This window comes from Cavia porcellus, unplaced genomic scaffold (genome assembly GCF_034190915.1).
Source record: "Cavia porcellus strain 051 isolate PalLab524CR breed Dunkin Hartley unplaced genomic scaffold, mCavPor4.1 scaffold_5, whole genome shotgun sequence".
In the NCBI taxonomy this organism is placed as follows: Eukaryota; Metazoa; Chordata; class Mammalia; order Rodentia; family Caviidae; genus Cavia; species Cavia porcellus.
The window spans coordinates 97789948-97817641 of NW_026947488.1; the positions used below are offsets into that span (position 1 = coordinate 97789948).

A 27694-nucleotide genomic window follows, 5' to 3' on the forward strand; every position below is an offset into this window, starting at 1 on the left:
AGCTTGAACACAGTTGAAATCCTCATGCCTCAGCCTCTCAAACTACTGGGGTCCTTCGCAAGTATCATCACACCTGGCTTCTTTGTCTTAAAAATGGGGCTAATGCCTGTTGCAAAGGTTGATACGAATATTAAATAGCCTTACATAGATTTCCCTGAGAAATTTTTATTTCATTTAACAGCCTTTTGTAACAAAGGTTATATGTTACGGTGGAAGGATAATTTAGTATAACTTTCCTCTCTTGTAACCAAATGATTGGCTTCACAGTGAGCGCCGTCACAGTGAGGAGATGCTGATACGCAGAGAGTTAAAGGGCTCGGCAAGTAACCGGGTACAGTTGTGGTCACTGTGAAGGCCCATAGGAGGACCTGGAAGTGTGGTGTGACTGCAGATGGGGGCACTCACCTGTTCCACGGACCAAGAGTGGGACCTTTGTCAGCGCTGAGTGAGAGCAAACTAGATCTCAAGCCATTCAAAAAGAAAGCAAGCAAACCTGGAGCCGCACGTCCATGCAGATGTTGGTTTTTGCTCTTGGTCATCTTCTGTTCTGTAAATGCCAAGTCTGCAGAAAAGCTGTACCAAGACCATGGTGTTAAGGGGGAGCCTGCTCAGGTAGCAGGAGTGGGGTGACAGCACCCAGCTGAGGACTCTGGGAGTGCAGGGCTAAGAAAGGGATTAGGGCTGAGAGTTTGCTCACTCACCTTCTTGCTGCATCCTGCTGCGCTCTGTTAGGTGTCTCCAGTCTGCCTTCTGGCTCTGGGAAGGGAGCAAAGTGGAGTGTGAGGTCAAGTGGGTAGGAGGCATGGGCTGTACTAGGCAGACTGTGTGGGAGCCCCCTTTGGGTATAGGGGCCCACACAATGTTGGTATTGGGGTGGGCTCTTGCTGCTTCATGAGGCAAGTGACTGTGAAGGCAAAGAGGAGAGGGGAAACCAAAGCAGGTACTAGCATTTGGGAATCTAGGTGAAGGATTCACTGAATTTCCTCTTAGGACTGTAGTGCTTCTCCTGTCAGTATGAGTTATTTCTGAGACATGGTGGAGGTCTATGTCTCAGGCATTCTTCTGTGCAGGTGCATAGGTTTATATGCTGACTCTGCATGCATACTGCTGTATGGTTGCCTGCCGTGAGCAGGTGCCTCCTGTCACTGGGCGTTTGGGCATCTCAGTCCTGCTGTGGTAAACTGTTGGTGGGATTCTTAACTATGATCTGTGCTCATGGAGTAAACAGAATCCTTGCTCTCCCCTCTGAAGCACCAGTGCTTCCATGAGGGGACCCAGGAAGATGCACAGTACATCGACCACCCAGCTGGATTCAGTGGTGACTGTAGTATAGCATAAAGTAAATGCTGCTAATCTAAAAGAAGTTCCAGAGAAATGTGTTCAGTTGTCATTCATCCAGTGGAGTAAAACTTTTCCAAAAAGAAAAATAAAGGAGTCCTGGTGATAGGGAAATCTTGGCTCACTTGACTGCATGCAGGTTAGGGAGCGCAGGATAAGAGAGGTCTGTGGGATCTGGGGAGTGCAGCTGCCTGCCCGCTTTCATTCTGTTGAAGCAGGGCTCAGTCTTTCCTGCTCTACCCCTCGGTCATCACTGTTTCCAGGGGTGGTGCATGTTTGCTTGAATTCTTGTTCATGGTCCAGCAGCGTGGAGCAGAGCGCACAGGGACCCTGCCTAGCCTCAGCACTGTTGTGAGCTCCCGTGCTCTGCTGATTCTCCTTCAGCCTCTCATGGGCTTTTTTTTTCTCTCTTTGCTAATGCATGAAAGAAACTGAAACCACAATACATATTTTATCCTTGTCTGTATCCGTTGTTTATGCAGACATAGAGTGCTGGTGTCTGATCCAGCTTTTAGGCACCCTTGGATGTTTTTGAAACATACGGAGTGATACCTCCGAACTTCTGGCCCCACCTCAACAGTGACAAACTGCAAAAAATGTCTGTAGAATCATTTCCAGGGAATTTATATGTTTTAAAAAACACACCTAGGGCTGGGGATTTTAGCTCAGCAGCTTAAGTGCCTGCTTTGCAAGTGGGCGGTCGTGAGTTTGATCCCTGGTACCGATAAAAAACAAAAACCGAAAAAAACCCACAGGTAGGCAGGTCAAGTTGTGTTTGAGGTGAGACGTGTTCATCCCATTCTGTAACAGGACAGGGTGTGTGTTACGTGCTTTTCCCTCCTCCTTAGTCCTTAGAGCTTGTCTTACTTTTCTCATTGCTGGAACAAAATACCTGACACCCCAAGTTAAAGGAGGAAAGTTGCATTTGGCCTATGGTTTGTAGAGGTTTCGGTCAGCAGTCAGCTGGCTCCAAGGCAGAATGGCATGGCAGAGGGGCATCACAGAGGAAAAACTGTCCAGGATGGGCAGAAGGCAGTGAAGCAGCGAAGAAGCAGGCATCCAGGGAGGCATCCTTTCTGTCCTTTATGTTCCGTCCAGGCTGTGCCCCTTGGGTTGGGTGGCACTCACACCAGGGAGGAGCCCATCATCCACACCCAGAACAGTGCAAACCATTGGTGGGCTGATGTAATTGTACACCCTTGACCCCAGAGTCACACACTTAGGCCCAGCCACATCCCAAGAGGCCTGTCTGTGGTTGCAGACTTTCATGGAAGGAAGAATCGTACATTAGTAAGTGCTGCTGTGTGAAGTCATATCCTCAGTGAGAGCCATGAGCAGGGAAGGTCCATATCCGCTGTGTCCCTGCCCTGCAGCGGGCACTGGACGACACGGAAGGACAGCAGCATGCCTTCTGCAGACGTGTGGCAGTGGGAAGGCTGCGTGGTGGGTGCTGGGGGCACTCACCATCCTGTGCCGCTCTGACTGAGTTCGCCCAGAACAGAAGTTGCCACTCTGTTGAGGACACAGACTTGGGGTTATGTTTCATGTCTCTAGGCAGAAAAGCTGTTTCAGATTCAACTTTCCTGTTTCTTTGCTCTTAAAAATGTGCAGACTGCAAATGGCAACTGCTGGGCTCTGTGTGTGGAGGGGGCAGCAGCATGTGTGTAGCTGGGGACAGGAGGGAGACGGACCGCGGGTTCTTCTCCAAGACACTGAGGAATCTCTTCACCCAGTGGGAAAACTGTGTGTGTGCATGCATGTATGCGTGCATGCATATGTATACACCTGTGTGCATGTGAGGTGGCGGATACTTTCAACTTGAAAGTAAATTTTGGAGCTTGGTGTGATAGCACATGCCTGCAGGCCCAGCAATGTGGGAGGCTGAGGCAGGAGGGTTGCAAGTCTGAGTCCAGGTTGGATCAGTTAGTGATTTACTAAGACCCTGAAGTCAACAGACTGAGGAGACAGTCTATGTTCAATCTCCAGTACCACAGAAAAAAAGTTTTGAATGCTGGAAGGTTAAGAACATGAAAGAATAATGAAGAACTGTCTCCCGTACTGGGCCTCTGCTCCGTGGGCCCATTCACACTTCCAGGTGGTCATCGTTGGCACTGTTTACCTGTCTCACCGGTGGGAGGTGGCCCCTGGTCCAATCTCTCTTCTGCTGTGTCTGTGTTCCCTGGGGTGCACCAATGTGCGCTTTATTTCACACGCTGATTTTTACCAGCGACTTCATCTGTGGGTCCCAGCAGGTCTGCCACCCTCTGCAGCTCCTGTTCCTTTGTGTTTCCCCCAAGAGCCAGCCAGGTGTGTTCCTCGTCCAGAATGCAGCGTCCCCGAGCTCAGCCGGAGAAAGGAGGCCAGGTCCTCCTGGAGAGGGAGTCCAGCGCACCGCCTGTGCTGCTCTACATCTGACCCCAGCCTGGCCTAATTCTCCTGTTCTTCCCTTTCAGCAGACCTACCCGAGTGACATCCACTGTGTTGAAGAGATCCTGAAGGTGAGTTGTCCTTACTGCCTGTGGTCTGAAGCACGTGCGAGCCCATGTGCGCCTCCCGATTAAGGCCAGCTGCCACCTCAGCTCTGGGAATGGGCTCCCCCCTCCTCCAGCAGCAGCATGCACCCTGACAGTAACAGAGGAGACTGAATCCTCTGACAGATTTTATTAATTAAAAGGAAGCCCAAAAGCAGCCTGGCAGCTATACCACAGTTTTAGTGTTTCTCTGTGGTTGGCTGTAAGGACCCAGAAGTCCCTTGCATCCTGGAGGAGGTGCCTCTGGCACTGCTGGAGTGGCCGGCGCCTGGATTAGACCTGCTATGTTTGCAGGGCGGGGGCAGCTGGTGTGTCAGCCTCTTCAGTGGCACTGTGCCGTTTTAAGGGGACAAAAAGAAAAAGAATGGAAAGTTACAGCACATCTTAGGCTTAGCCCTGCAGGCTGATTTCCCATGGCTGTTTACTGAGGCCGTTCGTGGCCGCTGGTGCCACTACTCCATGTTACCCACCCCTCCGTGTTTCTTGCACACCACAGATTCCTTCTAGGATTCAGTTCCGGGAGGACATACCCACAAAACCAGACTCTCCTCTTACACTGACGTGCTCTATTTTTATCAGAGAAGAGCCACATCAACTGTCATGTTTCCCATTTTGCCTTTAATTGCTTCAAAATCTGGAGTTTAATGCTCAGATATGGCAAGTGTACCATTGTGTGTTTATTTTTCCTCTTTCCTCTGTGGTTTATAAATTGCTTTCATATCAGTTTTATTGATTCTTCCCTGTAAAGTTTTTGAGTTTAAAGTGGAAGACAGGTATCTGGCCCTGGTCTGTTAATCTTAATGTATACTAATTTTCCCCTCAAAATACATTTTCACAGCCAGGCGTGGTGGCTCACGCCTGTAATCCCAGCACTGGGAGGCAGAGGCAAGAGGATTGTTGTGAGTTTGAGACTAGCCTGGGCTACAAAGTGAGCTCAAGGCCAGCCTGAACTTCATAGCCAGACCTTGTCTCAAAAAGACGGGGAAAAAAAAAAAAAAAAAAAAACATTTTCACAATTTTGTCTTTATTTCCCTCTTGTAAGGTTGTAAGTGATGGTGGTACTTACAGCCAGCAAAGAAGTATGTTGGTTTAGGTGAAATTTATTTTATTTTCTTTTAGTTATTTTTTGAGACAGGGTCTTGCTATGCAAACTCAGTATGTAGCCCAGGCTGGCCTCGAACTTACAGTGACCCTCCTGTCTCAGCCTCCTGAGTGCTGGGATTATAGGCGTGAGCCACTACACCTGACTTGATCTTTGCCTGCCTGCCATTCCCTGTGCTTGGCTTGCAAGAGCCCCACCCGCTCTTGGCTCTCAGTGCCATTATTTATATCCTGTGTGTTGTGTCTGCTACCTTCCTGTTTCTTCAAGCTGATTTGTTTTCTTTTTTGCAAGTTTGTGATCATTAGTTTTTGTAAAGTGACTGACATAAGTTTTCAGTTTTTTGTTTTTTGAGACAGGGTTTCACTATGCAGTTCAGGCTGGCCTTGAACTCATTTTGAGCCCAGGCAAGCCTTGAACTCACAGCAATCTTTTTACCTGCCTCCCAAATGCTGGGATTACAGGCGTATGCCACCACACCTGGCTTAAATTTTCAGATAGTACCTTTCACTTGCCATGAATGCACCTAATGCCCAGTTTAGAGAAATAGCCTAAGCAGCCCTGAGTCTGGTATTAATAATGTTGGTTTTCTGTCCAAATCTCTCTGCAGGAAATGACCCACTCCTGGCCACCGCCTCTGACAGCGATACACACGCCCAGCACAGCAGAACCCTCCAAGTTCCCTTTCCCCACCAAGGTAATCCCTGCAGAGCAGGCCTGGCACTTGGTGGTTCGGTGTGGGGTATTGCTGTGTGCCGGCTTTCTGGAGCACTGCCCGTGAGTCTCTAGCATACATAAACGAGGGCTCTTGGCTCTATGTGTGGAGCGTTACAGCTCATGGTAGCCTTTAGGCTGCACAGTGAAGTCTCTGCCACGGTGCCCCCTGTCGAGATGGGGAACAGGCCCAGGAGAACGGAGCAAGTTGGGTGGCCCATTTGCAGGTTTCACATGTGCCCATACATCTTGTGTGCCTCATATACTTCCTAAATTTTCAAAGGTTAACGTAGTCAGCCATTGCAGGACTGGTTTATATAGTGAGCAATGAATTGCTGAATCATGCCTTTCTGTAACAGCACTGGGGCACAGGAAAGCAGTGGAAAGCAGTGGAAGTGGAAAGCAGTCCTCTTTTCTTGCTGTGTACTTTTGAATGACCTTCAGGATGCAGCCATAGCCCCTAACAGACCCAGTCCTGGCCAGCTGGCCATGCAGGCCCATGTGTCTGTAGCTGCTCCTCTCCGTGATGCTATTTCCAAAAGAAATGATGTCAGTATAAACCCAGATTTACCATGTCACTGTTCTAGCTATCTCATAGTGAGACTTTTGTAAAAGAGCCATTATTACTAGTTTTAAAGTGAAGCCTTAAGCTCTGTAGAAATATCTGTACTCCACCCTAAAGTAAAAATAAGGTCTAGGAAAGCACAGTTGTGTAAAAATTAAGTTAGTGAGTGTTTTAAAACTATTGGTGAAGGTTAATTGAGATCGATGACTGAATAGAAAGATGGTATGAGGGTCTTAGAGTGAAATGCAGAATCTATGTGGTAGGTGATACAGGGATTCTGGTATTTCTTTTTTTCATTATCTTTCAGAGTTCTATAAGAGTATCTTAGTATTAAAATTACAGTTTTGCCTTTAAATTTTTTTTGGTGGGGGGTACTGGGGATTGAATTCATGACCGTGCACTTGCAAGGCAGGTGCTTATGCTGCTAAGCTAAATCCCCAGCCCTTGCCTTTTAATTTGTAAGCCTTAATGTTTTAATTATGGAATGTTTTTTCGCCCTCTAGGATTCTCAGCATATTAGTTCTGCACCCCAAAACCAAAGTAAGTAAAAGTCTGGAGCTGCTTATTGCACTGGAGAAGAAAACGTGCTTCCTATTGATTTATTGTAACAGCATTGGTAACAAAGGCCCCCCAGACATGAAGCTTCTCTAGGTGCAGAGAAGAGGAGGAACAGAAACACCAAGCTGTCTCCTAGAGGGGTTTGAGAGTATCCAGGCAGTTACTACACTGGAGATGCTTTGGTAACACCCTAAACAGCTATGCCCTGGGATTACCTGAGTTGCAATTGTTATCTTGAATGTGATTGGCAAAGTGTTGTGACCAGGAGGGGTGTGCAGTTGAGAGACACTGTTCGATTGGGCTGAGGTGTTCTGTGTGATTCTTGGGTTTTTTAAACAAAACTGAGAGATTGTTATAAGGAATACAGCACGTAGCTTCTCCAGCTCCTTTCTATCTGCTGCCTTGTAGCTCTTTATCAGTTCTTCTTTTTACGGATTGTGAGAACTTGAAAACTAACGAAAGGACATGAGGCTGCCTGGCCACAGGAGTTGTCTTCTCAGTAATTCCCCAGGCTGGTAAACCATTGGCATCTCGGTGGAACCTCTTAAAGAAGGCCGGGCTACTGGCAGCCCTGTGGTGGTCCGAATGCCACCCAAGAGGTGAACAGAATGCTTGCCCTGTGGAGCAGCTCGTAGCTGTTGCCAGGGCAAGGTGCAGGCCCCAGCGAGGTCTCAGGTGCTGTGTACGTGTTATTGGAGGAGGGACCCTCACTAATGTCACTGGTGGACAGGGCTCTTCCTTCTGATCTCTTTCACGTTCTTTTCCCTCACTTCCTTGGCTTTACTTGATGACTTTGTTGTAAGGATGTGAGGATGGGGCCAAAACAGCCAAACAAGGAACAAGAAAGACCTTCCTGCAGAGCAGGGCTGAGCAAGCTCCAGGTGAGAGCCAGCTCTGCCCTGCAGCTGTCGTCTGTATGCAAAGCTCTTCTGAACCCTGGCCAGGCCTGCTGAGTGATTCTGCAAGGCAGAGCATATAACCCAGATCCCATATTTACTCTCTGCCTTTGTAGAAGAGGTCTGCCATTCCATGTTCCAGAGATACTGAATAAAGTCTTGCCAGGAACTGGTAACTAAATCCTCCCCCCACCCCTGAGACTAGAACTAAGTCTGCCTGACCAGTGCTGCATAACCACCAAGGTGGGATGAGCCAAGCCCCACAGCTGCTTGTGGAGCAGGGAGTCTGGCACAGGTGCAGATGCCAGCGTGGGGGAGTTGCAGGGTGAAGACGAGACCAGGCTGGCATGGGCAGGGGGGCTTGCAGTCTCTTCTTAACACTTGCTGCCTCCTCCTCCATCTCCTGGGGCTGCCAGGCAGGCGGGTTTCGTGCCTTCCTCAGGGTGTTCATGCCTGGTGTGATGCTAACTCTCACTGCAGGAAGAATCTTCAGCCCCTCAGACGATTTTGAAGGTGCGCTCATCGGGGATGATCGCCTCCTTGGTCCCATGGGCCGATGCCTGCTTGCTTCCCTGAGGAGCACTTGCAGGTGCTGGCAGGAGCCTGCAGTCCTGGCCCACCTGCTGCTCACTCCAGGCCTCTGGCATCGCTGCCCTGTTAGTTCCTGGTGTTCTGGGAACTGTATCTCTGTGAGAACGTGGCCCTGTGGTCTGCAGAAGAGTTGGGGTGTCTGCTGCTGAAGTGGGGGGTGAGGTGTAAATGATGTGACGTTCAGTGGGGAGGAGAAGATTCGTGTGTGTGCCTTGAGTTTGCCCAGCAAGTAGCCTCTGGTTTCCACCATGGGTCTCTTGGTACAAGTGCCGTGGAGTCTGTGGAGAAGGGACCATGCATGGTGTCATACGTGTGTGCCCCATGCTCGTGTCGTGCTGGCAAAACACAGCTGCTGGGGACCCTGGAGCCCAGCCAAGGGGGCAACCATCAGAGGGTGACTTTGCCTGACATTTGTGGTCATGGCGCCCTGTCAGACAGATGGGAAAGCACTGTCACATACCATCTGAGAGCTGCTGCTGGCATGGAGGTGACACGATTAGCTGCAAGCATGAGAGGGTGTGCTTGTGCCATTTGTGGCAAGAGCACTCGCCTTACCTGTGAGGTGCCTTGTGCTTCATATGTCTGGTCCGTTTCTGTGGCCTCGTGTCTGTACAGCAGGCCTGCTTTAACTGATCGCGTGGCCACTGTGCTTCACACTCCCTGCTTCCTTTGGGCTGCAGCCAGCAGCAGCAGTGTGACTCCAGGCCTCTGTGCTGTGTCCCTGTGCCAGTGATGGGCGGCACCTCATTGCTAGAAGCCAGAGGGGACGTTCCCATCCTGGTGTCAGCCCTGCCCCTCAGTGCTGCCTCCCAGACCCTGCACCCAGCTCTGCCCTTCCCAGCTGCCACTTCTGTCCCTCCCACTTCGTGGGTGCTGTCCGCACTCCTGCCCATGGACCCTGCTGCATCCTTCTGGAAACCTCCTGTCCTTGGAGCATAGTCTGTTTTCTTTCTCTTGCTTGCCTTTGGTACCCGGATTCCTAGGACAGTCAGTGTGCAGTTGATTGCCGACTTTGCCCACACTGCTGGGGGCTGTTGCATGTCACGTGGCCCCTGCGCTCTTGGGCTTTGACGGTGTCTTGTCCCAGGCTCTGCCAGGCAGTCAGTGACAGCTGTTAGTGGGTGAATGGGGCTGTGGTGACAGGAGGGATAGAGAGGACAGTGGGCTAGACAGCCACAGAGAAACCTGGAGGGATGGAGAGGACAGCATGCTAGACAGCCACAGGGAAACCTGGGGCTGCCCAGGTGTGGGGCAAGGGTAGCCCCACCTCAGTCCTTCCTTGGGACCCCTCACCTGTGCCGGGAACAGAAGAGCCTTCCTGGGAGGAGAGCTCCTGGGAGGCCAGGCTGGAGAAGAGTCATTCTGTGTGCAGAGGGTGGGTGCCCTGAGAGGGGCAGGACTGCCCAGGACAGCGGGTGGCTCCAGGGTTGGCAGAGGTGAACTTGAGTGCTGGGCGGGGCGGGCAGGGAGTCACGCATGTCACCATGCAGTTCTGATGCTGTGTCCCTCCCCACAGGACAACATGACCCACCTCCAAAAGCCCAGTCCCGTTCGCAGCAAGGAACTTCGTAAGTAAAGTTCATTCAAAGCCAAGGCATGTGTTTCACGGCAGAGGTGCTACGGCCTTTGCTGAAAAGAGGTAGTTTTGAGCTGTTGTGTACATAGTAACTATGGAAAACAAGCCTTGATTTTTAGATTTTTAATCTTTAATAGCTTTGGCATTGAGGAATAAATTTGGGGGGAATGTGTACAATACGAGGTGTGGTTTCTGGCCTGCTTTTTCTAAGAAGGAATGGCCCAGTTGCCCAGCTGTTCTTTATTAAGGCCAAGCAAGTCCAGCTATATTTTTGTTTTTTGGGAACATTTTATGCTTTGTGGTATAGATTTCTAATTCAGCCCTGATCATTTCTTGAAGGTGTTGAACTGGTGTTTTCTCCTCCTTTCTGCCTGTACAGCGGCCCTGCTGGACTGAGCGGGGAGCGTGCCTCCCTCTCTTCAGCCCAGGCAGCTGCTGGCTGGAGGGGTGGTCGGTGCACCCACCAGGTACTCGGCCTCCAGCCTCCTGTGTCAGGCACAGTGTGTCCCGGGCATTTTGGAAGGTACACTGGGGCTCAGTTTTGAAACTAGTTGAGCCAAAGAGGTCATTTTATCTAAAGGCCACGGCAGAGTGCGGGGCCAGGTTAAATCACTGTTCCGTGCCCGGGTGCCAGCTCCTTCATGCAGTTCGTTTGAAAAGAACAGTGCAGGCGGCTGGTTCTTGTTTCGTTTCGTTTTGTTTGTGGTGCTGGTGATCTAACTCAGGATTTGTGTACACTAGGCAAGCGCTCTGCCAACAGAGCTACACCTCTAACCACCTTTTAATTAAAATGAGTTATTGCAGGCTGAAGGGTGTTCTTTCCTGGTGGTACTGGGACCCAACACAGGACCTTCCCCCTGGGCTGCATTTTTAGTCCTTTATTTTTATTTTGTGACCATAGCCTGTGCTTTGCAGAGAAGTTGCCTAGACTGGGCCTCCTCTTCTCCCCTCCCATGGGTCACAGCTATGCTGGGAAGACCCTGGGCATGGCCCAGGTGCAGGGCCACCTTCCTAAAGCTGCTTGTCAGTGTCACCCCAGACAGTCCAGGAGAGTATGGTGATGATCCCCGTGCTGTGAGGGAAGGGTCTCTGAGCACCCTGCGGCTGGGAAGACAGGAGGTGCCTGAGGAGAGGAATTAGTGTAATGAGCTCATTGTCAGAGCCTGGGTGACAGTGGTGTCCCACTTAATTTGTAAAGTGGTTGTTAAGTCTTCTATAGCCCTCAGGTTAATTTGCCCTAGGGTCTGTTCTGGTTTCTTGTGTAGCTCAGCTGCTTCAGGGACAGCTGCATGCCAGGGAGGTGCCTGGTGCAGTCAGGACTTCAGTTTATAGAATTAGTCTATGTCTTCATGGCTTTTTGTTCTATTATTTTGTTGGTTTGTGTTTTGAGATGAAGTCTCCCTCTGTGGTTCAGGAGAGCCTTGGACTTAGCTGACTTCAAACCTACAGCAGTCCTCTTGCCTCACCTGCATGTGTACCACTGTGCCAACTTACTTTCCATTATTAATACTGCGTAGAAATTCCTAGAACGTGAAATAATAGGCATCGAAAGAATAAAGAGGGGCCCAGCAGTAAGGAAAAAGCTGCAGAAGGTCTGTATTAACTCTGAATCTGTCCAAGCTGAGCAACGGGGACAGCAGCAGTGCAGGGTGCTGGTGTGGATGCCTACTGGGTCCACTGCTTTTCTCTCTGTGTTGTAAGTAAGTGGTAATTGTCCCCCAGGCTCCTGCTGCAGGTCTGACCAGCTGGGATGTCAGTGCTGCTGGCCACCAAGTCCAGGAGTGGTGTACCAAGAAGGGCAGGGCTCCTGGATTCGGAACCCCCTTCCTGCCAACGTGGGGCACTGTGACTCTCAGGGGCATGCAGTGTCCTTCCCATCCACACCATGACCCGTCTGTAATTGTGAGGTGCACCTTCTGTGTGTCGGGACCAGAGAGCAGTTTGTTAATACCTTACAAACAACAATGCAGCTTATCTGCACTGTCAGTGTCAGTAGTCTTCTGCCCCTCTCCTTCAAAGTCACTAAATCCTTGTGGAAAACTACTCATCTGTTTTTGGGGTTTGCCTCTGAAACTAGGTGCTTACTCAGAATAAGAAAGAGAAATGAGTTTTGATAGCAATCTGAAATCTTCCTAGTGTGGAAAGTTGCTTTGGGAATGCAATGTGTGGATGTGCAGGCTGGGCTGTTCCTAGAGTTGGAGGAGAAAGAACACAACATTAACAAAGCCCTTGGCATCCAGTGTAGAGTTCTTAATGACAGGATGAGTCTGGTACTTTTGAAAATGAACCTGGGTTTTCAGTGTTCTCGGAATGCCACGGGTTTGAGGTACGTTGGTGAAGAGGGAAGAGGGAAGGTCGACCCTCTTGTGCCACTGCTGTGGTGTGAAGACTCACATCGAGCGTAGTGTCAGCCGGGTTGTGCTAAACACTGGTTGGAATTCAGTCTGTAAACGAGGCTCACTCGTGCCAGTTAGTGTAAATCATGCTAAGCCCATGGAAATGATTTTCTTCCCTTATTTTTAAATGATAACTTACGCCAATTGAAGATGTTTTACCTTGAGTTTTAGAATTTCACTGACAGCTCTAATTGAAAGTGCTGTTTTCTGACTGATACTGTCAAAAAGAAATAGTAGGAAGTTAATACAGAAAAAAACCCTAAAAATTGATAGTGAAAATTGCTTTGCATGTAAGCTCACAGCCTGTCCCTGCGGTGTAAGCCTGTGCCTTGGCCCTAAGAGCAGCGCGTGTGCTGGGCACTTCCGCCCCTGCAGGTCCACACGCAGCCAGCCGTCAGAGCGCGCTTGACGATTCTCAGTGCTCGGTGCTTGGCTTTTCAGGAAGAGGATGCAGTTTGTGAGTGATTGAGACTCCAGGCTTATTGGGTGTGCTTAATTATATTGGTAGCCTGCATCTAGAAAGAGGACTTTCAATTATTTTTAAGAAGAAAAGTACAAAATGAAAGACAAAAAGTGATCTGCCTGCCTTCCCTCTTGCCTGCCTTTCTTGAGTTGATACTCAGGCTAAGGAGAACTGAAAATTTTTAAGATTGGACATGGAGAAATGTTTATTCTTTAACAAAAGTATGGAACCATTCTGTGAAGGGTTCAGAGATCCTGAGTTAGGATTCCAGTCGCCAGAGTCTGTGAGATTGGTGTTCACGGAGGTTGGAAGTCCCAGGCGGGCACAGAAGGGCTGCGTTTCCTTATTTGCACTGTGGGATCCGAGGCGGAGCCTGCTGACTCCAGGATTAGTGTTCTCCAGCTTCAGCAGACAGTGCGCTTAAGATCCCTGCACCCATACCCAAGGATATTCTGTGAGGCCTCTGCAGAGGCAGACTTCAGTTGCAGCGCAGTGCTGCAGGGGTGGAGGGAGAATCCTCTCAACGTGGCCTTGGGCACTCCCAGCTTGACTGGCAAGGCCCTGTGAGCTCCCTGTAGGGCAGTCATGCTTCTCTGTTTGACCTCAGGCCAGCTGGAGGCCAATTAAATGGAGAAGAAACATCTATCAAGTGCTTTTTACATAATAGTAAGTGATAAATAAGTTTTAGCTATGGTAGAAGAAAAAAAATAGTCTCCTTGTTCTTAAACACACTGTTTCCCGCATGGTGCAGATAAATGGTGTTCTCAGCCCTTACCCTGTCCTGAGGTTCCCTGCTCCTCCATGGAGGCATTCACCCTGGAGTTACTGAGTGGCTGGCTATGGGCCCCACGGTGCTTCTGCTGCTGCAGCCAAGCAGTGGCCCATCAGATAAAGCGCTCTGGAGAGCTGCATAAAAGGTGATGGCACTGATGGGGCGCAGTTGGGTTTGGTGATGCTCAAGGAGTAAGATCAGGGAGGCCTCAGGAGGTGACTTTTGATCTGAAGGACACCCTACTTGTCACAGCGCTGAAGGCATGCGGCCCTCAGGGAGGAGTTCCTTGGTCTGAGGACTTTCCAGTTGATTTGCTTAGGAAAATCTGATTGCAGGGATGAGTTGTCACCCTCTAAGACCAGTTAGCCTTCGGGCATTTTGCTGTCTGGGCAGTTGAGCTCACAGGGCGTGCTACTTTCCCAAAATATCCCTAGGTTAGCCACTGTTTTATCAGTGTGTCCTCCAGAGGAACACAGCTTCCTCTCCTGCCCGGATGAGGGACCCACCATTGTCTGGGGTGAGCCCTTAGCAGTGTGCCCCGCATAACCGCCTGCTGCTCAGCCTTCGATCCGCCCCGCCCGTAGGTTGGTGAGTGCCTCAGAACAGGAATCTTTCTGTGAAGACTTGACCCCTGCTCTGTGGGGGCTTCAGAGTCAGCACGGAAGGAGAGATTCTGCACACAGCCTTGGTGGAGCCTTGGTAGACCTTAGGATCAGACGTGGCTTTAATAATCTTTCTCGGTCCAGGGAAACGGCACAGTGGCACAGTGTCTGCCTGGCAAGCACAAGGTCATGAGTTTGATTCCTGAATTTTTTTCCTAGATTTTGTTTCTGGTGAAAGTGTGTCATTAGAATATTATTTTTTTAATGATTAACTTCAAGTTTTCCTTTATTCATAGTCTTGTGTTTTGTTTTATTTTCGCATTTTCTCATTTGACCCCAAGATCTTCTTTTCACTATGGGATTTAAATAATCTTTCACATCTCCAGCAGCAGCTCTGTCTTTGCTCTCCATCCAGCTCTCTGACTTCTTTGATTTTTTAATTTAATTTAATTTTTTTGTCTTTTCACTATTTTCTCTGTTTTTGTTTTTCTTTGGTACCGGGAATCGAACCCAGGACCTTCCACTTTCCAGAAAGCCTCTTTATGCTGCTGAGCTATCTTCCTGGCCTTATTTTTTGTCTTTCTGAGGCAGCATTTCCCTATGCAGTGCAGTCTGATATTGAGTTTACTTTGTGGCCCATGCTGGCCTCAAACTCGCAGGGATCCTCCTCTCTCAGCCTCCCTAGTGCTGGGATTATAGGCGTGCACCACCACGCCCGGCTTCCTGACCACCGCTGCTGCAGGCAGCGGCAACTGGTGTTGGATTTGCCTTCTTTCTGCTGCCCCGGTGAATGTTCGCACGGCCTCTGGCTTTCTTGTGCTCAGCACAGTCCTCTCCCCAGTGTGTAAATTTGTGTCGCTGCCCGTGAGGACTTGCTGTCCTTAGTGCTGCCCCACATCCAGGAGGAGTTGGAGCCTGGGAAGTACAGCACGCTCCCTGCTACCACCAGGTTGGTCCCAGCCCAGGGCTGCAGGTTTATTCACTGGCTTGTGCATGTTCAAGGTAGGGCTCTCCCGTGTGAGCACTGCTTTCCTTGCCGTTTAGTGCAGCTAACACAGCACGATGGCTGTGACTGACTGGCTGCTAGTGTCTCCTGGGACCTTGCCCTCTGCTCATCTCAAATAAAACAACTGTAAGCAGTGTGAAGCCGCAGAGTCAGTCCCCCTATCTCCTGGCCTGCGCATTGAGGTGTTGGGAACTCCCCAGTGTGCTAGGCAGTGTGCTCCCTGGGTGGGCCCAGCCTGGGAACAGGCGGCCGTAAGGGCTGGTCTCGATGCCTCTGCTGCAACCTGCGGGTCTGCCTGTGGAGACCTGCAACCGCTCTTGGCCACCTGGAGCAGGAATCTGGGTGAAGTGGGAGGGTTGTTTGGTGACTTCCACCAGCCAGCTATGTCAGCAACAGCCTGCCCTCCACGGTGGTTCACTTCCTTCCCCGAGCCACTTGGCTTTTCTGAGCAGGGCCAGTGTGGGCTGCATTGTGCCATATGTTTTGAAATGACTGTCTGGCTTAGGAAGTGGATTAGTTTCTTGACCAGTTATTGTATAAGCTTGAAAGTTAAGTCATTCTTACAAGGGAAAACATAATATTTACTTTATACCATCATGCACTGGTGCTGTGTTTCGAGTCAGCTCTTCTTCCAGGTGGATCCTGGAATCCGATGATCTGCGTGGGGCTGGTACAGATGGAATGGGCTCTGCCTCCCTGCCTGGCCTGTGCTGATGTCACCAGCTCAGACATACCAAGTGCTGTTCCCTGCGCTGGGTCAGGGATGCTCACAGCCTGAGGCATGTGAGTGTGGCAGGGTCCACATTGCAGGCTCCCCCCTCCTCCCAAGGAGACTGCCCCTGCACAGTGGCCCCCAGCGTGGACTGAGCCTCGATGAGAGGTATGCAGTCTCGTGACTGCACTGGCCTGATGTGCGTGCTGCCCTGCCAGGGTTAAGCCCGGGGACAGACAGGGCCTTCAGCAGCTGGTTTCAAGCCATTCCTGATCTCCAAGTCCTGCACCTGTGCTGGGGCTCCATTGTCCACGTCGGTGTCAACTCTTATCCAAAACTTGGAAGGCTTTCTGTCTCTTTCCCACTCCGTGGCAGGCCAGTTCATGTGGAGTGGCTGCCACTGGTGACATCACTAGAGCTGATTTCTGGGCGATTTTGTGGTTATTGTTGGCTGTGTCAGCAGCAACACAGCACCTGTGTTGATAATTGTCATACAAGATCTGTTTGTTCTTTATCAAGTGAGTAATGCAAATGGTGACTAAATGAAATGTTCAGTGTATACATCCTAGGTATGTCTTCGATAAGGACTAGATTTCATTTGACCATGTTGGTTTAACCGGTTTTGTTTTCTGTGAGGCAGGGTCTTGCTCTGTAGCCCAGACTGGCCTTGAATTTATGATGATCCTGTCTCAGTCTCCCCAGGGCTGGGATTATAGGTGTGCACCACCACACCTGGCCAGAATCCTTGGGGATAGCCATTCCTAAATTTGAGGAAGTCTTTTTTCATTGAAGCAGTAGCAATAAATTTAAAACATGCTCTCTCCACACCAAATACCGAGTTACCAAATACCCTTGCCAGTGATTAGTGTTCACGCAGGAAAAATAGAGAATAATTTTTTCCATTTGAAAACTGGATCTCAAACTGGGTGTGGTGGCACATGCCTAAAATCCCAGCCCTGGGGAGGCTGAGGCAGGAGGGTTTCGAAAGTCCAAGGCCAGCCTGGGCTACTTACTGAGTGAATTCAAGAACAGCCTGACCTACAAAGCAAGACCCTGGCTCTAAGAAAGAAAGACAGACAGAAAGATAGATCTCAGTATCAGTGATGTCCTTCGGTCAGAAATGGAACATGGCTGGTGAGAGTCGCACGGGTCCATGCGTCTTTCCCACCGTTCTGTTTCTGTGTGATGCTTTCCTGTGCCTGGTGCTGTTGCAAGTGGTTTGCTCGGTGACTGCAGTTCACTCAGAGGCGGTGGACAGCAGCAACCTGAGGCTGTGGGCTGCCGGGCTTTTCTCTGTCCTCCTGTAGTCCTCACTGCCCAGGGTTCTCTCTTCCTTTTCAAAACGTGTGGAGGGAGCGGGTTTAAGGTGGTGAGGGGCTGGGACTCGGCTGGCCTGTGATCAGAACTGCAAAGCGTCTCCAGGAAAGCAAGGCGTTCAGGGACGAGAATCAGCTTCCTGCCCATGTCCCCTCAGTTCCTATCCCAGCACGGCCTCTGACGTCCTCCCCCTGCCATTGCAGCATGCTGGAGCACGACCTGCAGCTCAGTGACAGTGAAGACAGCGACGGGGAGCAGGTGAGTCCACCTTTGGGGGGCCCAAGTCCTGCTGGAGCCACCTCGGGTCTGAGTTGTGTCCTAACCTGTCCTTTGTTCTTTCCTGGCCCTCCTGCCCTTACTGTGAACGGCTAGACCCCAGAGAAGCCTCCCTCCTCAGCGGCACCTCCCAGGTACGGTCTGGGGCTCTCCCTCTGCCACCTGGGGAAAAGCCTTCCTCTGGGAAGGAGGGGGAGATCCCAGTGCAGAGACAGCGCGCACGCCCAGGGCAGCTCAGGAGGCCAGGGCCATACCGCGCGCCCCTCGCCTCCACGGCGTGGTTTGAGGATTTAGATACTAAAACACAGTCTTTGGCGTTACTGCGAAACAGCATTTGAAAAATCAGGCTGAGGGGCCCAGTGCTGTTTTAAAACTGTGTTTTCAACATTTTATAGACCTGAACTTCTTGGTAGGACTGATTTCAGCTGTGCTGGTTTTCTTAGTTACATGAGTTTTCAAATTGTTCTAGCTGCTTTAAAATAGGACCTGCAGTTCATTTTAATGTACAGGAAAATTACACTGTTCTTTTTTTTTTTAAGAAACCAGCCATGTTTTAAAAACGTGATGCTTTTAAAAATTTTGAAAATGGGGATGATCTGACATTTCCTTGTAATAAACTTACTGATTTAAGATGACAAATACATGCCTTTCATGGCTAAAGGATCAAGTTATTCTGCTACTCTGAGATGTGTTCATCATCTCAGAATTTGGAGCTGAGACAGCAATAAAACTGGCCACCACAGGAGCGACATAGGGGAGGGCACCCGCAGTGCTATGGTCTGAACTGTTCTGTTTAGTCCTAATTTGTTAGACTTTCTAATAGGTCATGCCAGCTCATAAAATGACAAATTACTCTAATTTTTATTTATTTATTTTGTTGGTGTTTTTCTTTTCTTTTTTTGGTACCAGGGATTGAACTCATGACCTCAAGCTTGCCAGGCAGGCACTTACATGTTGTTATTTTTGAGACAGGGTCTCACTATGCGGTTCAGGCTGACCTTGAGCTTACTTTGTAGCTCAGGCTGGTTCTGAACTCAGAGCAGTCCTTCTGCCACAGCCTCCTAAGTGTTGGAATTACAGGCATGAACCACCACACCCGGCTAATTAGTCTAGTTTAAAAGTAAAGGAAAAGCTGGGTGTGGTGGTACAGGCTGTAATCTCAGCACTGAGGAGGATTGCTGAGAGTTCAAGGCCAGCCTGGACTACATAGTGAGACCCTGCCTCCCAACTAAGGGGAAAAAAACCAACAAACAAAACAGAAAGGAAAACAAACTAAGGACAGAGAGAAGTTGGAAGCAGGAAGCCAGTTGAAAGTGTCTGCCTCTTTTACCCTGACTTGGGCTGCAGTGTCCAGGTGGACAGGGCCACAGAATTGACACCACATGTTATATGTGAACCCTAGACATTGATTTTTATTCAAATGCTGCAAGCTAGTTAATAAGAATTTAATTTGAAATCGGTTTGGTTTCAGGACTGTAGTTAATGCCTGGAATGGTGGTGCATGCCTGTAATCGCAACAGTCACAGGCTGAGGCAGGAGGATTGCTGTGAGTTTCAAGGCCAGTGTAGGCCACAGTGCGTTCAAAGCTAGCCTGAATTACACAGCGAGTCCTTGTCTCAAAACAACAAACAAACACTCACAACTTGCTGTTTTAGCTGGCAGCACCCAAGGCAAGGTTTTAAGATTGTTTTGAAATGCTCTTTGTGCCTAGTGGTGACTTCCCTATGCTTTCTATGCTTTCCCTATGGACCTAGAGTTCCTGGCCTGTTCTTAAAACCTAGTACAGTCATAATTCCACTCAGTGAGGAGAGATGGGTTGATTTTTAGCTCACTTTCCAGAGGAACAGGGTCTGTTGGCGGTTTGCAGACAGAAAATACAGGAAGAATGATGTACTGTTGTCTCTTTGCTTATAGGTGTGGGGGCTGCAGATGTAAGGGCCCAGCCATAAATGCGCTGTCCTTTGAGGGCCACTGCAGCCTCCTGTGGCCATTCATCGCTGCTCCAGGACTGTGCGGGGCTGGGGATGGGTGCTATTCCAATAAAATTGTATTTAGAGAAACAGCCCAGGCCCTGGTTAGCAGGTCTCTCACATGCTCAGGAGCCACGTCCTGCAGGTGGCTCCCGTGAGCAGCTGGGGATTGGTCTAGGGTCTCACTGCTGTAGAGGCCGCAGTGGGCCCCTCTGCCCCGCTGATTAGGTGTTGCTGAGGCCCGCCCTTCTGGGAGCAGAAGGGGCAGGGAGCAGAGTGCAGAACTTGCCTTTGCTGGTCTTCTAACTTTATTCCCGCTTGTTTTGCAGCGCCCTGCCAGGGCCGGCAGCCTCAGCACATTCCAGCAGTGCGGAGTCCGAGAGCACCACTGACTCCGACAGCTCCTCCGACTCGGAGAGTGAGAGCAGCTCCAGTGACAGTGAGGACAACGAGCCCCGGGACGTGCCGGCTGCAGAGGTACCGAGTCCCGGAACAACCCAGGCCCAGGCACTGTCTGCCCTGGGCCCTCCATTTACCTCTCACCAGACTTCTCTGGCTGCTTAAAGTGAGAGCCCTTTGCCACCGCTGCTGCTGGTGCTGGTGCTCTTGGAAGAACAGCTCGAGAATGTGTGCATTCCCTTTCTTTCCCCTCTTTTGAAAAAGAAAACTTATTTTCCCTAGGCTGCCATTTGAATATTTATGAGAATGCACTTTGAAACTTCAGGGTTGTGTGAACTAAGGGCAGCAGAGGAGACAAGACACATGTCACCAGGAATCTAGCTGTGAATTCCTCCAAAGCCCAGCATGAGATAATGCACAGTGACGTTTTCCAGGGCACTCTCCTTGCTCCCTTCTGTGCATGTGAAACAGGTACTTTCCCGGCCCTTGGGAGGCTCTGCAGAGAGGGGCAGACAGCATGCTGGCTGAGCTCTGTGGGGTGACACCGAGGCAGACTGCAGGTCCTCAGCAATGAGTTCTCTGGACAGTTGTGCCACGTACACTACTGTGTTCTTCAGAACTCGAGTAGCAGTGTAAGGCTCTGCTGGGAGCGGCGCTGCAGAGGGCTGTCCGTGTGCAGAAGCAGCCCCGAGAAAAGCTAGCAGAGCAGGCAAGAGCAGGCAAGAGCAGGCAAGAGCAGGCAAGAGCAGGCCAGGCACTTAGGCTCCCGGATCAGGCGTGCAGCAAGTGTCCTGAGTTCCTCTGTGCTGCGCGGGAAGGAGACGGATTCCCTTCATCCTGTGCAGAGGAGGCCGGGAGAGGAGCTGCTGTCCCTCCGGGCTGGCTGTGCTCTGCTGTCCACAGGGGCCTAGATCAATGGGAGCCACACCCCAAGGCTGCCTCAGAGCTCACAGGCTGCCCCACTTTCTGGGACTCTCCTTGTGTGATGCTAACCGTGTTATGCTGACGAGCTGTAACGGTCACTGTGAGGGTTACAAGAGCTTTGCTCTGTTTTACCTTTCTCAGTAAGAAAAATGGGCATGCTTCTTATTAGTATCAATACAAAAAGATACCTCAGGTAAACAACACAGTTCAGCCAGGATTTAGCTCAGGGGCACAAGCGCCTGCAGATGTGAGTTTAGTCCCTGGGACTAAAACATAAATAAATAAAGACATAAAAGTTAAAAAACTTTAAACAATATGGCTCAAGTAAAATCAGAATAGTGCAAATTAGGCTGAATAATTGAAAATGGAAACCCAATCTGCTGCTTGTAGTAAAGAGACAGTTACGTCTCCTCCTTCAAGAAATCACTAGAATAGATTCAGACTTCTTAAGTATAAAATAAAGCTCTATCCTACTCCATTTTTTACACTCTTTTTTTCCGGGGATCAAACCCACAACTTCATGCTTTCCAGGCAGGTACTTATGCTGCTGAGCTAAAGCCTCGGCCCTTAAACTCTTACCTTTTCTAGAATAGCTGGGATTTGAGTAGATATGTTGATGTGGAAATCCAGGCTTATGGAGGAGGGGTCATCTGTTATATCGTTTACCTTCAAGATACCCTTTTAAAATACCTATCTGCATTTATAAAGGGTACTGTGAATTTCATAGGAAGCTCAGGTATTAAGTTCTCACCCATTTCTCTTTTCCACACTGGGAAATTTCTGTGACAGCACCCTGCCTGACTCATTGTGCAGGTGCAGTAGGCCTGGACTCCCAGAAACCCAAACGTGATACACCCTGGCCCCTGGGCTGCAGCTGAGCAGAGACAGCCCTGTGGATTTTGTTTCTATGTTTGTGCTATCCTGTCAATCAGAATGTCACTCAGCTTTTCAAAACTGGGACATGTAAGATTTCTGCTACCTAAAAGTTTAGGAGTATTCAGATCCATGATTCATTCTAAAATAAACTAACTTTTGCCAATTTAAATGGTTAGGAGGTAAAGGGACATGTGTCAGACACCTACTAAAACACTTAGCAGATGACAAAACCTATGTCCCCAAGTGGAAGCTGCAGGATCTGGATCCTAGCTACTCCAGGAGTGGGGAGGGGAGGAGAGGGAGAGCAGAGACTAAAGGAGGCAGTGACGCAGCAGCCTTCAGTCCTGTCCAGTCCCTCATGGCCAGTCCAGAGCTTAGCTACTTGAAGAGTATCCCTATCGTTTAACCCAGCCCTATGCAAACACTCTCCCCATCTCAGTACCCAATGAGTAATCTCTGGCCCTCCCTATGCATACCACCCACCTCACCCCGCCACCCAGCCCAGTCTTAGTCTGACCCTGAAATTGGGCTGCAGTCCCTCCTCGGCACATTTCACCCGCCCGCCGTGGAAGTGTTATTTCTGTAATCAGGACATTCCTTTAGGGACTGCTAAATGTGTTTCCTGTGTAGGCACCCTTCTCAAGGAAGGAGGAGCACCCTGACTCACTGAAAGGGCTTTGCCTTGGGACTCACCCTGGCTGCTCTTCTGAGGGCTGCAGCTCTGAGCTCGGTAGCAGCTGTAGCCGAGACCCCTGCCACCTTGCCTGAGGAAGGGTGGGACAAGTCTGGCTCCTGACAGAGGGATATGCCCTGTGTCCTCCTGTCGGCTCTGCAGGAGATGCTGAAACCCGAGGGTGCAGGGCTGGCCTTCTCCACCCTTAGTAATTCTGTCCTATAAGAATAGTGAATACATTTCAGACCAATGCATGACAAAATGCCTGGCACAGTAGAATGGTTTTCTTTCTGCTTCTCCTGCTCTGAATTCAAGAGGACATGGTAGAGGGTGGGGGAAGTACAGGAAGCCGTAAGGCAGATACATAATAAGCAACAGAATGGAGTAAGTCAGAAAAGGCCACTGGTGCAGTTTCCTGTCCAAAGGGTGATCCTACCTGGTTTCTTTAAATTCCTTTTAGTTCTGTTCCATTTTGAACACACTAAGATCAAACTCCCTACCTGGTCACTTTGTTACTTAATCTTTCACTGATCCCCAAAAACCCTTTTACATAATGTTTGCCTGTTTTGCGTAATTAGGTCAGCAAGGTTTTACAGATTGAAATTACTTGGTGTATTTCTCAGGAAAATTGTCAGCATTCTTTCCCTTAAAATCTGTACACCTTGGGGCTGCAGCTGTCATTCACTGATGGAGCGCCTGTTTAGCATCCTGGGTGCCCTGGGCTGAGCCACAGCCCAGCAAAACAACTCTGTATTGGGGCTGGGGATTTAGCTCAGCGGCACAAGCGCCTGTCTTGCAAGCAGGCAGTGGTGAGTTCGATCCCTGGTACCGATAAAAAGGAAAAAGACAAAAAAAAACAAAACAAAACCCAACTCCGTGTCTGTGGCTCCTTATCTGTAATCAGTAGTTAAATTCCACAGGAAAGTTTTTCAGTTGTCTTCCTTGTGCTTTGTGTAAGTTAGCCATTCATACAGACCTGGGTATTAGTTAGTCATTCATAAAAACCACCTGTCAGAGTGGGTCTGAGAAAAATGGGGCGAGCCATCACTCAGCTGTATCTTTCTACATGACACAGTGCCTGGGCACTGATGTGTCCAAATGTCCTGTCTCCGCTGCTGTGCACAAGCCCCACAGTGCATGGCTAGGAGACAGAGCAGCAGGTGATGGATATAATTACTGCTGTCCCCTGTGTGTTCTGGGGCCTGCTTTTGTGTCTTAGCAACAAAGTGCTGTTTCAGACCAGGATGCCTGGAGCAAGAAGCTTTTGTTTTGTTTTGTTTTTGAGAGTGTCTCACTTTGTGGTGCAGGCTGGCCTTGAGCTCACTCTGTAGCCAGGCTGTCTGTAATCCTCCTGCCTCAGCCTCCTTTACTGCTGGAATGACGGGTGGGCAGCCATACTGAGGGGGAAATTTAATGACTGACTTTATAGAATCCAAGTGAGACAAATGCTTGGCTGTGTGACTTGACTTCACTTGGGTGAAATGTGAAATCAGTACGCGCTTCTGGCACAGTGATAATCTTGTCACATATGAATGTTTGTTTTTAAGTCTTTTATTCCCCCTTCTCCTGCAGCCCTGAGATTGAACCCCGTACGTTGTGTGTGCCAGGCAGTTGTACACCACTGGGCCACACCCAGCCCCACCCCAGTTCCTTATTTTATTTAGAGACAATGTCTCCATATGTTGCCCAAACTGACCTTGAACTTGTGAGCCTCCTGTCCTAGTCTCACAAGTAGCTGAGCTTGTAGGAATGGGCTGCCAGCCCCAATGAATTCCCCTTACTTTCTGCCAGGGTCCTTTACAAGTCAGAATGTATCAGTTCTGTTAGTTTCGTACCGTAATTTCCATTGGAAGTGAGGATTCTCTTTTAGAATCTTTGTGGTCACGCGTTTTCCAGTATACAGTGCGGACTCTGATCAGCACTCTGATACAGTGCTCCTTCTGATTGAGGGAGCTGGTACATACATCTTCACCCTTTTTACTCCCGAGAGAATTTGTGCTATGAGACTTCCCAGCAGCTGTCCATGACTGATTAGTGCATCCCATGGCAAACCCGCAAGGCAGAAACGCAGACCACCGCGTTTGAAAAGCCAGTAGATACACTCAACTTGAGGAAGGTGGGCTGAAAGGAGCACTTCTCTGGGGACAGACCTGTGTCGCTGACCTGTGTCCCTCAGATAACACCCCTTCTGTTCCCTGCTTTCAGCCCGAGCCTCCAACCACCAACAAATGGCAGCTGGACAACTGGCTGAGCAAGGTGGGCCAGCCGGCCCTGGCGCCCGAGGGCCCAGACAGCACAGCAGAGTCTGCGCAGCGCAGGGCCCAGCAGGGGCAGGATGACGACGTTGACAGCGCCACCGGGCAGGCATCTGCCGAGCCCAAATCCCCACCCCCAAGGAGCTGCAGCAGGGTGCCCCGGGCCCCTGCCGAGGCCCCCCACATCAGCAGGAGAGGCGATCACAAGTCCCCAGCACAGCAGGAGCTGCCATCCCGGCAGACGGTGGGCACCAAGCACCCCAGGAGGCCTGCCAAGGCCTCAGCTCCAGCCCCAGCAGCAGATTCCACGGCCAGCTCACAGGGGGACAAGGAGCTGGGCTGTGGCCTGAAGGACCCAACCAGCAAAGACAAGCCCCGGGTAAAGACGAAAGGCAGGCTGCGTTCTGGGGGCAGTAGGGAGCCTGGGACCACACCTCCAGCCCCCAGGGAAAAACAGCAGCCAGGGAGCTGCGCTCTGGTGCCCACCAAGGACAGTGCGGGGCCCCCGAGCCCCGAGCCCTTTGCACTCTTCCCCCTGGCGCAGGTGCAGGCCCCCGCCCAGGGCAGTGGCAGGACTAGTGGCTGCCGGCAGGCTGTGGTTGTCCAGGAGGACGGCTGTAAGGACACGCTACCACTACCCCTGAGGAACAGCAGGGTGCTCTCGCCGCTGAGGGACACGCCTGCCCCCCAAAGCCTGGTGGTTAAGATAGCCCTCGACCTCATCGCCAGGGTACCCCGGCTGCCTGGGAAGGGGGGCCGCCCCAGGAAGCTAGAGGAGAAGCCACCGTCTGCAGGGAAAACGCAGGAGCCAGAGAAGAGGAGCTCAGACACCTCCGGCAAGGTGACCCGAAAGAGGAAGGTATGTTTGGTGGCCGGGGGTGGAGGTGAGGTGGGGTGGGGTGGGACCTCAGCTCAGAGGTAGCCGGGAACGGCTGGCGCCCTCTGTGCCCTCTCCTCAGTCACATGTCAGGTTTCTGTCCCAATGGAGCCCACTCTGAGAATTTCTCTGTGTGCTGGGGATGGAGCCCAGGGCCCCCCCATTCTGCCTGGGGCTGCTCCCGCTACCCCAAGGACACAGTGCTGTGTGGGAGATAACTGGTGTTTACCCTCTGATCATTAGGTTCGCCTGCAGCCTAAGATCTGCATGAGGTTCAGTGTGTTTGTATTCAAATTACTGAAAGGGCTGTTGTGTATGGTTTTATTCCTAGAGCATGTGCTACTTGCACTGTACCACCGAGCTCCAGCTGCTTTTCAAGGTTGATTTTGAGACAGGGCCTCTGTTTAACCCCCTGGCCTGAGCTTGGCAGTCCTCCTGCCAAGGGGCACTGCAGCCTCTCGCTGAGCCTGAGTCTTGTAAATTTTATCCAAGGATTGGTCATAGTTTTGTTTGTTTTTGCTTGTTTTGTTTTTAACTGAAAGGGGAAGTCCCTGCATTCTTTAAGACTTTCAGACTTAGATAAATCAGTTTTCTGTAGACTCTCCTCTCCTTTATTCTGACTCATTGGACTCTGAGTCTGCCCCCGCCTCTTTATGACGATGAAACATTGGTGTCTCAAGTGGCCTTCTTTCCCAAGCCTTCCTGCCCAGTTCCCAGTGAAGCCTTAAAAAGGCCAGGTCTTTCCTGTGTGGCCAGGGTGACGCTTCTGACGTTTCTGTGTATACATGAGAAGCACCATGCTCATCTGTGGAAGCTGGCACAGAGTTACAGGCAGAATCGTCACGGGGCCGCTGTCACGTCCAAGACCAGCCACTTGATCTGCTGGGTTAAAAATACCACACAGCCTCAGTATGTGGTCCTTGCAGAACCCTGCCACAGAGGCAGGCTGAGTAGGCTGAGTGGGAGCCACCAGTGGTGCAGTTCCATCTGGAAGAGTGCATGGTTCGCACCAGGAAACTTCTAAGGCGTTAGAACATGGAACATGTGTGTGTGTATGTGTGTGTGTAAACTATGGAAATTTCATGGAGGAAATTACGATGAACCTGCTTGTTGCTGACAGCCCTCTGTATTCTGTCCTGAGGGGCCCTTGAGGCCTCGTGTTTACCCATCCTTCCAGGAAGCCTCCTCTCACCCTGTGTGTGTTCGCCACACCATCCTGCACTCACTGGAGTCAGGCACAATCCCTTTCTGCACACAGACTTCCCAGCAGAAGCATCTCCAGGAGTGGGAAGAGCCTCAGGGCTCTGCCGGCCTGGCACAACACAAGGGGCTCAGCTCCTGTGGTTATAACGAGTGTGGTTTGCATTCTTCTGCTTTGAGTGAGGGGAGAGTATAATGGCCCCCTTGTCTTGAGCCATGTGGACCCCCACCCCCCGCACTGAGAGTTGAACCCAGGGCTTTCACACTAAGCTATATCCCCAGCCTTTTAAACAGTTTTTGATCTAGTGTCTCACTGAATTGCCTGGCTGGGCTAGTTTGGACCTGGCTGGAACTTTAATCCTCCTGCCTCAGCTTCCCTGAGTATTGGATTGTAGGCCTGCACCACTGTGCCTGGCTAAACACATGATTTGTTTGAAGCTGTGGCAAGCAGCCAAGAGATCTGGCTCAGAACAGGCTGCCTTCCAAAGCTGCAGTGTGGTGCAGTTTCCAGACCCTGGTCCCGAGGGAGGGGCGCACATCCAAGGGCAGTTTTGAAAGTCTTCAGTGATCCTGAATCCTCCAGGGCTGGGGACCCCGCCCCCAGGATGAGCCTTACTGCAGTACCCCAGGCCTTGCACCGCTGCTGCTCCAACTGGAGAGATGCTGGGACGCTTGCATCCTCACAGCTGGGCTCAGGCCGCCAGGCTTCTCACCTGGAGTTTGCCGTGCATGATGGTGCGGTGCTCCGCCACTCTGAGATGAGTGAGCTGGAACGGAGCCTGCGGCACACCTGGACACCAGCAGAGAACTCCAGGCCCCGTGGTTTCCTTCTTCCTGGTCCCCAGGCCGTGGCACTGAACACTGCCATCTGCAGGCCTGGTTCTCTTGTCAAGACCCTGAGCCCTGTTTCTGGGCAGGCTGAAGCCCTTTCCTCAAGACCCCAGCCAGTGTCCAATGGAGGGCCTGGCTGCAGTACTGAGGAAGGGCTGTCTTCTCCGAGCTTTTGGCCCTTGCCTGAATTTGGGCTGGGAATTTTTTTTTAAGTGTGAACACTGGACAAAGCACTCTGAAGGTGCTTTGCAAAATCCAAGCTGCTAGACGTCTGTCT

The 27694-nt window shown here is 50.6% G+C and overlaps 1 protein-coding gene across 4 annotated transcripts in view; it reads left to right on the top strand.

Annotated features, from left to right (window-relative positions):
• The window catches only part of Aff1 (ALF transcription elongation factor 1), a 143232-nt gene that overhangs the window by 97145 nt on the left and 18393 nt on the right, over window positions 1-27694 (top strand). For 3 of the 4 annotated variants that reach the window (XM_013151914.3, XM_063249397.1, XM_023564936.2), the window contains 8 exons: window positions 3792-3836; window positions 5579-5665; window positions 6751-6787; window positions 9809-9860; window positions 17340-17394; window positions 17509-17546; window positions 19712-19859; window positions 24460-25368. In XM_013151914.3, coding sequence (XP_013007368.1) covers window positions 3792-3836; window positions 5579-5665; window positions 6751-6787; window positions 9809-9860; window positions 17340-17394; window positions 17509-17546; window positions 19712-19859; window positions 24460-25368 — 1371 coding nt within the window. The remainder of the gene's footprint in view (window positions 1-3791; window positions 3837-5578; window positions 5666-6750; window positions 6788-9808; window positions 9861-17339; window positions 17395-17508; window positions 17547-19711; window positions 19860-24459; window positions 25369-27694) is intronic. The other variant, XM_013151915.3, reaches the window with a different exon arrangement.